General features: G+C 41.3%; 1 protein-coding gene across 1 annotated transcript in view; it reads left to right on the top strand.

Moving 5' to 3' along the window:
• Positions 1 to 13,778, top strand: part of KIF6 (kinesin family member 6) — a 255,403-nt gene that overhangs the window by 12,528 nt on the left and 229,097 nt on the right. The window contains exon 2 of the mRNA XM_015571886.1: positions 10,732 to 10,938. Coding sequence (XP_015427372.1) covers positions 10,732 to 10,938 — 207 coding nt within the window. The remainder of the gene's footprint in view (positions 1 to 10,731; positions 10,939 to 13,778) is intronic.

Consider the following 13,778-nt stretch of genomic DNA (forward strand, 5'->3'; position numbering starts at 1 on the left):
GGGGGGGGCAGTAGGGGGTAACCAGGCTGGCAGGGATGCAGTAAAAGGTGACCAGGCTGGGAGGGTGCAGTTAGGGGTGACCAGGCAGGCAGGCAGGTGAGTGATTAGGAGCCAGTGACCCAGGATTGTGAGAGGTATGTCCGACTGCCGGTTTAGGTCTGATCCCTCAAGGGGTCCCGGATTGGAGAGGGTGCAGGCTGGGTTGAAGGGACGCCCCCCACCCCATGCCCAAATTTTGTGCACTGGGCCTCTAGTATTAAATATAGTATATTTAATTAAATATATTAGTCAAGTTCCAACCAAGAAGATAAGTCACTGTTTTTATTATTTTTTATCTTTATTGTTGAAAGTATTACAAATTTAAAAAAAAAACACACCTTTTAAATAGCATAAAAGACACAAAGTACCTAGGGATAAGTTTAACAAAATTTGTTCAAGACCTGTATATCTTTATCATATTTTGTTTCTTGGATTCCACATTTGGATGGGCCTGGATAGTATTATGCTAAGAAAAAGATAAGTCACTGTATTTAAAATGAGAAAAGTCAACGCAGATAGTTTTGTCTCATGGGTGATGGAAGAATCTGAGAAGACAAACCGGATGCTGGTGCAACTCAGAGGTTACCGCAATGGGAAGCCAGTAGGTTGGGCAGGTCTCAGCTAGTAGGAGCCACCTGCAGGCGATCGGAGGGTGTGCGGAAGGGAAAGGCAGGGTAATTCTCCCTCTCCCTGTCTTCCAAGTGGGAAGACAGATACCAACTAGCAGGGGCCTTGGGAAAAGCTGCCTTTAGAACTCAGCATCTCTGTGATGTAGAGCAAAGGAGAAGAAAGGGATCAGAGAACTCAGATCAATTGCTTTTTGCTTATCTTACAAATCAGGAATATACACAGGGGAAACTGGCAGAAAATCAATGTTTGCTATAGCTTTAAGCACAGAAGCTATTTTTATAGCATTTCTTGCTGATAGATATTTTCAGTTTTTGGCAGGCTGACTTTTGTATCTATTCCTTATATTGGTCTCAAGCTAGGAGAGAGGAGACAAAGGTCTTATCAGCCACCCAGAACCTTCAACAAGTAATTTGATCATGTTTGAGGTTTGCCACTTGGAGTCTTGCCAGTTCTAACAGCAAGGGATCATTGTGGCCACAGAGAGAACTGTGATTCTTCCAAACGTGGAGAGATAGTATGGGCCGATAACATGGAGTGAAATATTATACCTCAGACTAGACAGCTGTGCTTCTAGTTCTTCCTTCAGCACCTCCATCGCTACTGTGAGTGACATGTTCTCAAATCTTCATCTGTTGCTGATCTTGATGTCCAAACTCAGAGACTGCATTGAGAGCTGTTGCCATCAACGTGATAGGATCAATTTCTTTCATACAAATAACATTTTTTTAAATGTTTACCTGACTTCTGCGTAGTGTGTAATCCCAGAAGTTCCTTGTTGTCTATACACAGGACAGTAAATGTATTGTCAGTGTACCTGTAATCTGAAGGTAATTAGAATATGTAAAAAAAGGTTTTCCTTAAAGACAGTTTAATGAACTGCTATAAATTCTTGAGATCATTAGAATTTTTAGCCCCATCATAGTATTGTTCCAGTTATGTGTATGGTCAGACTTGGAAATTGGTAAGCCAGGCTGAATTTTAAAAGGAAAAGGAAAAAAAGTTAGTCAATTAAAAAAATAAGTAGATATGCTAGACAGATGAGTTACTGACTGCCACTGAGGATTAAATTTAGACATGGTTGTTCTTGCAGGTACAAAAGGGGGGACTGTTTGGGGTTATAGAGTTTCTGTTGTTCAGAGACCAATTCTTTATGCTGATGATATGATGACATCAGTTCCGGGATGACAAACAGAGATGATAATTGAATATAACTCTGATTAGAGATACAGCTAAAATTCTTTGCAATTTGCCTTATGTGCCAACTTCAGCATACTTGGACTTTTCTATATAAATGTATTTCACTCTGATTTTCCAAATCCTGGAGAAATGGCCCATAGGGAAGCAATCTGCTGAATTCTGACATCAACAGAAGAAGAGCCATCACTAACTCTGACAGTCAGCTCTCCCCAAATCATTGTCAGCTAATAAATCTTTGAGGGTGTAAAAATAAAAAATCCATCAAACTATTTCCAGACCTGTTAGGAGGGATGTGGCACAATAAAACATAGTAGGATGTTCTTATTCGAACGGTGAATCATAATTGCTGGAACATTCTTGTCATATGTCCCAGATTGTTCCAACGCTTACTTTTACATTTCAAGCAGAGTCCGCGTGCCTACTCTATTTTTCTCTCTTACAAAACTACTTTGACAACATGATGGACCTAGAAATCCTTCAGCCAGGGAAAATGATTTGGATTGCTTTTCTAACAGCTGTGTGTCCTATAAAGAGAAAAATCAGAAAGGAAGATGGCAGTTTGGGATCATTCGTTTCAGCAGAGGGCTGTCTCATTGGGGGTATTTTGCTGCTAGACAACGTGTTCTGAAGCCATCTCGAAAAGATGAAGGCAAGTGTTGATGGCCACATGCTAAACCAGCAGGGTTGGTCTGGCCTTGCTGACCACGGCTGAGCCAGAGAACATGAAGAGAGCTCATTCACTGTGTGAAGAACTAGACAGGGGATTATTTATCCAGTGAGGCCAGGGTTAGTCAACTTGAGTTCAGGGTGTTTTAACCTGAAAAGCGAGGGTATCAGCTTAGAGAACGCGTGGAGATCGGTACTTTCAGTCTTCGATGCAGATGGAGTAGGTGAGGGGAGGACCAGGTCAGCTGGGCCATGCAGGTAGAGAGTGTTATTAGAAAGGAGAATTGGGGTGGAAAGCTGGGTTCTGGACTCTGGCTGCTGCTGCTGGTCTTAGCTGGTTTTCTTTAAAGAGTCTATACATTATGTATTGCTGTTCAGTCCAGAGAGAGTTTCTTAACCTAACCTAGTCTACATCAACAGGAATTCCTGTGGAGATATTTCACTCCAAAATAGCAGAGTGATTAAAAAGACTTTGATACATAAGAATAGAATATAAGGTAAAGCTATGACAAGAAATAAACACATATTTAAAGATCCTGGAATATCTTATATGTGATATAAAGACAGTATGTAGATCACTGAAGGCTGCATTAACTATAATCATTTTCAAAGTTATTGAAAATGTGAGATTAAAAAGAGAAAAATTGTTACAAAAACATAAGACCACATTATATAAACACAAAACCATATTTTACTTATCAATTCCTGCCCCTAAAAATCAAAATTTTCAGTCTTGAAGATGGCCACACACACAAAGCATTATGAATATTTTAATTTACAAAGTTCCTAGCTGATCTACCGATAAGAATCAGAATATCAGGACTGGTTGTTGTACGTCTGTAAAACCCAAAAGGGAAGAGGAATGCACAGCCTTTGGGAAATGTTTATCAGGCTTACCCAATCCGATTGTTATACTGTTTCTTTTAAATTTCTCTTTTGGCCTAGGAGTATGTCCTGCTCAATAGGAAGTGATTTTGTCCAATGAAATGTGAGATTTTTTTTACCATATGACATAGCTTCTGAGCGTGGAGCTTTAGTCTTCGATGCAGGCTTTCGGTGTTTCTTCAGTTTAATGCTGTGCTATGAAAAGTGTCCTGCAAAAGCAGCTTCTGGGACCACTGTACAACCACACCGTTGCTCATTCTGTGCAGTTTGAAGCCACCATTGCCTGAGAGGGTCATTGTTGAGTCACCTTTTAGATCCGCATCACTCTTCATAGTGCACAGAACTGGCTGGCTGCCAAGCACTCACTGGTAGCCCAATGGATCACACCATCGCACCCCATGACCACCTGGACCATATTGTCCATCACAATGTCATGTTTTAAAAAAAATGATGGACATTCAAAAATCCATTTGGAACAATCCTTTCTTTGCATTTTTCTATTTTGAATATTCATGATCTCCTACTATATGCACATATGTCTAATGGCCTTTATGAACACAATGCCTAACACCATTTGGGAATAGTCCAAGAAAATTAATGAAGATAAGTAAATTTTGAGTAGGATTATTTTGGGAGGAGGAAAGGGGCATAGTTTTCCAGTAAGCAGTACTAGGCAATATTTGACCAGAAAGAGGGCATTCTACGCAAGAGAAAGGATAGTTGAAGGTAGAGGGGTGAGGGTTAAGTGCTCTGGAACTAGGCACAAAGCATAACTGAAGCCCAAGATAGGCAGAGAGATTTGAGTCAATCTGCTATTTCAAAAAATTATAAATTTTAGACTCAAATGAATTATATTCCATGCACTCAAACAGTCTGCAGATGTAGTCTCCTAATTATTTGGAGATTTTTAGAAGTTATGAGACATGCCTTAGGATCCAGAAAACTAGACATGACCAAGAGTCAACAAGTTAATAAACATTGTTGAGCACTTTACGTTAAGTTGTGCTAAGGGTACAATGATGACTAAGACCCAGTTCCTGCCCTGGAGGAGTTCAGAGCCCAGGAGGGCGGAGGAAGAAAGTGGAGAGCCTTCCTAGAGGAGATAACCTTCCGACGGGCCCTCAGTGAGAAGTGGGATGTGGCTGTACTGCAGATGAGAAAGGGAAAAAACTGACCTTCATGGACCACAGACTGCAGACATGAGGAATCCGTAGGGGGCCCAGCAAACCTTTTAGACGTTTACCCTGTCAATAAAAGTCATCTATTCTCAACTTTCCAAAAAAGTAAACCTATTTGGGAAAGAACATGTTAATTGTTTTTTAATATCAAGCCATAAGAAAAGGATCTGAAAAAAAGATTATTAAATAATAGCCAATAAGCAATTAGAGAAGAATCAGCATTGATTCACCTTAAACTAATTTCATTGGCTTTTCTGATCGGGTTATAAGAATTCACAGATGAAAGGAATTCATTTTATTTTATAAAGTCTCCCGAAATACGCTCTAGGATGTAGTGAGGAACTGAAGGCACACAAAAGTATTGGGATTAAAGCCAATTTGAAAATACCCATAACTGGCACCTAGCAGAGGAGGGAGCGGTGATGTCTTAATGGAATGCTGTCCTGCCCTATTTGGTGGCAGAACTAATCAAATGTAGTCATCAAATAAGTGTGTGTGTTTTCCATAGAAATTCCATAGCCTGGGTAAAGGGCTGGAACTAACGTGGTGTAGCACTTTATGTGCTATTTACTGGCAACATTCAGTTTAGATTGCCCAGATTCCAGTGTCTTCTGTGGTTAGGAGACTTTTGAAAGAATCTACTCAATTCAGAGTGTGAAAGTGCTACATTTAAAAAAGAGTTTGCTAAACACTTGCATAAGAGAGTTGAAGAAACTAGAGATACTTAGTCTCGGGAGCATGTCAGTTCCATTCAGGGATATAGATAGGATTGACATAATCAAATATGTCTTTTTAAAGTGGTACTCTGTCTGCAGGGTGGAGAACAATTGAGGGAGCCAATGTAAAGGTGGGAGACTAGGGAGAGAATGTAGTAACCCAGGTGAGAGGTAAAGGATATTTGGATAGAGATGGGGAGAGCAGACAGGAATGGAACAGATTGGATATCCATTTGTGGGACAGGGACTGAGGGAAAGTGATGAGGTTGCTTTGGGGAAATGTTAGGTTCAAGATGTTGGCAAGGCATTTTAGTGACAATCATGAGTCAGGCTCTTAGACGTTCTAATCTGTTGTACAGAGAAATTGTGGTTGGAAATAAGGATATGGGGGCACTGAATAGAGCGAATATCAACAGTGATTGGCGTTTATGTGGCCTCTTCAGCTCATGTGGCCTCTTCAGCTCAAAAGTGGGGCTCTTCAACAATCAGTAACTCAATTGCTATTTTTTTTTGCAGCAAAGCAAGTGTTATTATGGCGTACAAAAATATGAAAACTGAAGTTACTTTGTGTAAATTTTCATAAGATTTCAACACTAGTAAGTGATGGAACCAGACTTAAAATGAGGTCATTCAATATCAAATTCTAAGTCCCCCCCCTTTTTTTAAAAAAAAATTAAATTGTAGTTGACATGTAATATTATATGAGTTTCGGGTGTACAGCATAGCGATTCAGCTTTTATATACCTGATGAAGTGATCATCCTAAGTCTAGTAACCATCTGTCACCATGCAGCATTATTGTGATATTATTGACATATTCCCTAGGCCGCACATTACATCCCTGTGGCTTGTTTTATAACTGAACGTTTGTACTCCTTACTCCCCTTCCCCTTTTGTGGCCATTCCCCACTCCCCTCTGGCCATCATCAGTTTGTTCCCTGTGCCTGTGAGTGTGCTTCTGTTCCATTTTATTAATTCGTTCTGTTTTTTAGAATCCACATAGAAGTGGAATCATACAGTATTTGTCTTTCTCTGACTGACTTATCTCAGCATAATAGGCTCCAGGTTTGTCCATGTTGTCTCACATGACAAGATTTCATTATTATGGCTGAGTGGTATTCCCCTGTGTGTGTGTGTGTGTGTGTGTGTGTTCTTTTCCAGTCATCTATCAATAAACACTTGGCTTGCTTCCATCTCTTGGCTATTGTAAACAATGAAAATCCAAACCACAATGAGATACCACCACACACATGTCAGAATGGCTGCTATCAACAGTACAACAAAGAGCAAGTGTCGGTGAGGAAGTGGAGAAAAGGGAAGCTCCGTGCTCTGCTGGGTTGTAAACCAGTGGAGATTCCTCAAACAGTTACATAGAACTGCCCAATAACACGGCAATTCCACTTCTGGGGACCCGTCTGAGGAAAACAAGAACACTGATTCGAAAAGATATCCGCACCCCAATGTTCATGGCATATTCTAAGATTTTTGGTGTGAGTTTTAACTACACTACAGTGCCTATCTGGTGAGAATTAGAACAGTGGAAGGAAATTTCCCCAAGGAGGAAACATATGATAGCCATAGCTTGGGGCATGTCTGTTTTAGGGACTGGAGAGAAAAGGGCCCAATAAAGAGAAAGGGGCAGAAGAGGACTGGGGAGTGTGTGACTCTAGAAAGCAGGGGAAGCGGGTGGAGAGCTCCCAGCATGAGGACGGGCAGCATTCTTAGGTGTGACCCGCAGCATCAGATGCTCCAGCCGAGCGCAGATCGCCTTCTTCACTGCACACTTGCCTTCTTCTCGCCGTGGACTCTCCTTGTACACGTTTTGTCTTTAGCTCCTGAGCTAGATGACAGATTCCTTGAGGGCAAGGCCCATGTCTTATTTTCCTTCTAGTCTCTGTACCGCCTGCCCAGAGCTGTGTGCATGGACTGATATGAGATGTGAAAGCTCTCTGCACAGGGATGATTAATCATCACTAGGATTTTTCCAAAGGCACGGTCTCCAGTGCCAAGAGCGCATTTGTTTAAAATGTGCGCTTAAATTTGAATGAATCTGCCTAAACGGTGCCATCTGTTCTTAGGCAGTTTCAGAAAGGTTTTAATACAATTTTATCTTGAAAAGGACAAACGCCTATGAGACATAAAGACGTCCTTAAGTAAACACAGAGCAGACACCCGCACACTCAATCACACTTAAACGGCTGCACTGAAAGAATGTTTTCTGAGGTTTAAGAAAATTTTAGCTAAGAGGACACCAACTACTACTTCATGCAGAAAATATTTATGAGACGTTACAAAATTGTAGGCATGGACTCCTACGGCATATTACGGCATTTTAATTACAGACTCCAGAAATGCGATGTAATTGATATCAATCTCACACTCCTTTGAAATGGGTACACTCTTCCCTTTCTCACTAAGGGCCTACATTTTACTGTGGCTTCAGTATCTCAGTTGAGAAGACAGCTGTTGGGGCAGTCGCTATGGTTTTCTTTGATATCGATTGTCAACTTGACGTTCATTACAGCACTGTAGGATTTATTGTTGTGTGAATGTAACAGTGGAGTGAAACCCGTGTTTAAGTTCTGCAAATAACTTACAGTCACTTCCAGAACACCTCAACTTAGGTTCTAAATTTGAGTCTGCGGTTTTACATGCACAGTTATTTGCTGATCCACTTTAGCAAAATCACACACTGGCTAGGCCGGGTATAGTTATTGTGGCGACAAGAAATGGGTCAAATTTTCAGCCTATTTACCTCACTAGCTACATCATCATCACCAAAACTATGCCAGTATTTTGACATCTGGGTATTTTGCGCATTGGCGTAAGTCAATGATAGTGTATATCAAGAATTTATATTTACAGGCAATTTCTGGTTGGAATAGCATCCAAGCATGTTAACCGTCTGCACACATGTGCATTCATATGGAGTCTAAATTCCATTCTGCAAAAGTGGGGCTCTGAAAACTCATATGAACACTCATTTGGGATTTTTTTAGATTATTTTTACATGTGTTTAGATCTCACAATTTGCTTCCAATAATCTTTAAATAAAAGCAGTGGGATAAAATTGAAGTCCCCTTGTTGGCTTGTTGCTTCTATCCCTCACAAAGGCAACTACTACCATTGACTTGCATATCCTTGCAGTCCATATTTTTTTTTCTTAAAGACCTAAGTTATAGCACCATGGATAAATATTTCTACATCGCACACTGCATTTTTAGTAATTTAAGTTCTAACATAGTGTGTACATCATTTTTAGCTTGCTGTTTCCTCAGCCTTCTATTTTAGAAATCAACTGAGGTCATTCTACCCAAAAGTCACTTTATTTTAACATCTCTATAGTTTAAATTATCCCAGTTTATTCATATTTTCACCAGAGATGTTCATTTAGGTTGTACATCTAACACCAATTTCTTGCTCAGTGTTTCAGTTTCTCTCTCTCTCTCTCTCTCTCTTCCTCCCTCCCTCTCTTTCTCTTTCCACCCTCCCTTTCCCCCCGCCTGCCTCTCCTGGTGTGCCTCTCTCAATTTCTCTCTAGGAAATATACCTGGGTTGTGGATTATAAGCATTTGCAAGTTTACCACATATTATCAAATTGCTCTGAGAAAAGGTTCTTAATTTACATTCCCACCGGCAGCATATAAAAAGTTCCCATTTCTTTATATTCTTACAAACACTTTTGTTAAACTTTACTTGAAATTTTTTTTTGCCAGTACAATGGATAGGAATGAAATCGTTTATTGTTATAACTCTAATTATTTTGCTCTACCTATTTACGAGTTTAAACATTTTTTAAATACTTATTAACCATTTTCAGGTATACTCTTTATGGGTTGTCTGTCCATAATCTTTGCTTATTTTTTTCTGAGTTGTTCATCTTTTTCTTATTGATTTGTGGGAGCTCTTTATTTCAAATATTTATCTTTTGTCAGCTATATGTCTTGCAAATATCTTCTCTTAATCTTTAAACTTTGTGGTAGATTTTATCACACAGAAGTCCTTTAATTTTGGACTATCAGGTCAAATATTTTAAAATCAATTTATTTTTGTATTTTATGTCTTATCCTAAAATATCCATTACTACCTTGAATTGATTGCAATATGCTACCATATTTTCTTATTTAATGTTAAAGTTGTATTTTATACTTAAGTCTTTAATACAGTCTGGAATTTACTCATGTGTATAGTGTGAGGCTATCTAAATTTATGGTTTTCATGATGGATGGCCATTTATCCCAGCACCATTGTTGACCGGCCATCCTTCCTCACTCTGGGGTGGCCACACCTCTGTCCTACAGACCTACTGAGTGAGCACAGCATGTTCCCTGGCCCTGTCACCTGGTCCTGTGCCAGGACCCTCTGTTTTAACGATGGTGGCATGATGATGCCCCTTGATATATAGCAGGACAAGTCCCCTTTCCCGGTTTTTCTTTCATATAATTGTTTTTGTTATTTTTCAATATTTGTTCTTCCATCTGATTTTTAGAATCAATTTGTTTGTTCTGTTCCAGAAACAAAACCTGTGGCATTTTTATTTCAACCACATTGAATATGTAGGTTAATCTAGATACATTAACATATAGATTAATTTTGATTTCTCACCCATGAAACAGTATTTTAATATCTAGCGCACCATTAATTCGGGTTTTCTTTTTGTGCCTTTAATATAATTCTGTCTTATTCCCTACAAATTACACATTTTGTAGGATTAATCCCTTATTATCTCATCGTCTTTGCACCACTATGATACTTCCTGATTGTTGCTGGGTCATTAAAACTTCATAGACTTTGCATTTTAATCTTGCAGAAAGAGAAACAGAAAGAGAAACATTGTAAGTCTTAACAGTTTGTTTGTAGATGATCTTGCATGTTCTATGCAGGCCACTGTATTTCCTGCATATAATGACACTTGATCTTGTACTTTCCCATCCCTATGCCTGGTATATTTTTTTCTTGCTTATTCCATTGGCTGGGACCTCCGGTTCTGTGTTAGGTGGTAGCAGTGATGCTGGGCATCCTTGTCTATGGATTGTGTTTACAACTATGTAATGAATTCTCTCCGCACATCCATTCTCACCATGATCGCCAGATTGAGCATTTCAATGTGGCTAGCCAAGGCTAAGGTGTGAATTGTTGTCATGTAATGAAATAAAATGGTCATATTAGTAAGAGGACCCAAGCTTTACCGCATTCTGTTTTCTCCTTTCCTGATTGAACCCATCTACATCTGCTACCAGGCATTCAATATGTAAAACAGTTAAAATAATTCATGTAAGGGCCTCAGCTACAAGTGTTTGGTGGTTGTTATTCCATTTGACAGCACTGGCGTTTATGGGAAATGTCTTATCGGAAACAGAAATTTATATATGTTGATACTCTTCAACCTTTCTCATTGTTCACATTGTTGTTGTTTTGTAGACTCCTATGAACCAAGCTTCCACTCGTTCCCACTGCATTTTCACTATTCACTTGTCAAGCAAAGAACCGGGATCTGCAACTGTCCGGCACGCGAAACTTCACCTGGTGGACTTGGCTGGCTCCGAGCGAGTCGCAAAGACTGGAGTAGGGGGCCAGCTCCTGACAGAGGCCAAGTACATCAACCTGTCTCTGCATTACTTAGAGCAGGTGAGGTGGGCAGAAGGGGCCGTAACTATCCACCATTTGTTGACCGTGTATTTTGCATCTGGCGTTCTCCTGACATTTTGTTTTGCTTTGCTTCTTTTCTTCTTTTATTGTGGTGAAATATACATAACATAAACATTACTTTTTAATAATTTTTAATCTTCACCTGAGGATATGTTTATTAATTTTAGAGAGAGAGAGAGAGAGAGAGAGAGAGAGAGAGAAAGATAAAGAGAAACAGAAAGAGAGAGAAACAGAGAGAAACATCCATGTGAGAGAGAAACATTGATTGGTTGCCTGCAGCACACACCCCAACTGGGGATTGAACCTGCAACCTGGGTATGTGCCCTGACCAGGAATGGAACTGGCCACCTTTCAGTGCGCCGGACAACAGCCAACCAACTGAGCCACAGCGGCCAGGGCTATTTTGAATGTCTGAATTTGATTTTGAGGGCAGAGAAAGCTCATCTAAATTTAGCTAAATAAATCTTCCAGGAAAAAAAATATTATCTCTAAAATGAGTGAATTGAATGAGATTTCTCAAATTCCTATCAGCGCTGAGTATAAGTGCTGGGAGTTGAATGTGAAAGATGGCTACTACTTCCAAATTCTAGAAAGAAGAGAAACATGATCAAAAACTGGAGTGGAGAAATAGAGTATATTGGCAAGGCAGAAGGACTTGTTAATGAGTGACGGAGGCTAACAGATTTAAGGGGGAAAAGCACCTTTTTAAATTACCTAATGAACCTTTGAGACTGATGTTGTTTGGGTGTCGAATGCTTTGTAAGGGTCACGTTGGCTGAAAAAGCGATAGAGAGAAAACCTAGGGAGCTCTGTGTGAACAAGGTGCACATAGTTAGGCTCAGCCCAGCATACAAGGCCACGGGGCACCTCATCGTTCTCGTGTCTCTATTAGAGTCAGTGTTCCTGGGCTCTTTCATCTCAGGTGTTTCTCCTTCTCCTTAACAGAGCTTCTGACTTAGTAAGACACTGAGGAAACATTGAGAGGAAACCCTGATGGACTGTATGTGATGTGCTTTCTGCGAAGAAAGGTACCTCTTTGTTTCAGATGGTAGCACGGCCTAACATTCTCTCTACGTCCATCTGTTCATAGAAAATAACGTTCAATAGTTGAACCAGAATTTCCGCCAGATGTCATCACTCAAGAGAAATGCATTGCCCCTAATCCTTTCTTTTTCCTTGTTTTACACCATCTTTGCAAGCTGCTACTTCTCATGAAAGCTCTTTCTCTCCCCACAAACTTCTCTTCAAAATCCTCGGAGCATCAGCCCCACGGGGACGCATTGGTGGCCATGTGGCATTTGATTTTCTGTATAACGACTGCATTGATTTAACACATACTTATGAGGAGCGCCATGTGCTGAGGTCTGAGCCTGCCCCGGAGCACAGTGGTGAGCAAAACAGAAACAGTCTTTGTCCCGAGGGCCTCGTGGCCAGTGCAGGGAGTCACGCACTGAGTAAGGATGCGCCTGCTGTCCCGGTGAGAGCTGTACAGGGAGAGTCCGAGGAGTGAGAGAGCCGGTCACCGTGCATGTAGACAGCGGAGGGAGCGGCCATGGGGCTCTCTCAGCGCTGACATTAGGCGGACACCTGCAGAATGAGCAGGACCAAGCCAGGCCAGAACTGGGTAGAGCCTGGCAGACAGAAGGGACCGGGAGTCTGTTGGCCCTCGGCTCCCGGCCAGGGTGAGGGCTGCACCAGGATAGCAGTGACCCTCACATGGCATTCACCACTGGTTCTGAATGTCATTCATCTGTTTCATATTCACCCACTGTATCATTCCAATTGTTAACTGTTTGCACTGATAATCAGCTACTGGAAAGAGGATATTAGCATGAGAGGAAAGAGCATTAACATGGAAATGTAGTAGTGGAGGTAGACCTGTAGGGTTAAGTCAGGAAGTAGCTGCCAGAAAGAAAGGAGGTGGGTAATAGAGAAATTTTGAAATTTCACACAGAAAGAGATAAGAGAGAGAGAACCACAGAGTACACAGAATGAGAATAATAGAAACAGCAGGCAGATACTGTTAATGAAATAACAATTCAAAGACTTTCATAATCAAATTTTCTTTGTGTCTAATGAGACAGGAAGTGTAACACAAATGAGTTTAATTAGCTTCATTCATTCATTTACACATTCAACAACCTGTGATCGCGTGTCCCCTGGGCGCTGTGAGTTACCTAGGCAGTGGGAACAAATGTGTGATTGAGAATTAGGCTGTGCTGTCATGCTCTCCAGCGAAAGAGCAAATCATGTAAGTGACTTCTCACCGTGCAGGACGATAAAAGCTGCAACAGATCCATGGGTCAGAAGTGAATTACATCCTCTGGGTCTCAGTCACTGTGTAAGAGGGAGATGGATTTGGCCTGGGACATTCTGGCGACCTTTGCTCATTAATTAGCTCGCAGTGGCTCTGGAAACTGTGTGGGACTGTAACTGCCCTTGGCCAAACCGGGAGCCCTCCCATCCGGCCCAGGTGGCCCCAGCCATGCACCTGGTTGGGCGTTCAGGTGAGCAACGCTGTGTGCCAGGGGCTGTTGGTTGTGGAGTTCTCCTGGTGTATGCAGCACTGTCTCCAAAGGTCTCCTCAAAAGCATCTTAAACCACAACAGCAGGGTAATCTCAGCCCGGAACTCGAGTCCCTGAAGGATAAAGGGGCCGGGCAGACTTGTTCCGACCATAGCCTCCCGGGCGCTCCTGGTGTGACGGTCCCACCCGCCCAGCACTCAGTGAGAAACTGCCCTGAGCACAGAAACCCGAGTCGGGAAACTCCCGCCAGTGGGCCTCCCGGGTGGCCTCCCGGGTGTCTTTTTCCACTTGGC

Source organism: Myotis davidii, unplaced genomic scaffold (genome assembly GCF_000327345.1).
Source record: "Myotis davidii unplaced genomic scaffold, ASM32734v1 scaffold289, whole genome shotgun sequence".
NCBI classification, from domain to species: domain Eukaryota; kingdom Metazoa; phylum Chordata; class Mammalia; order Chiroptera; family Vespertilionidae; genus Myotis; species Myotis davidii.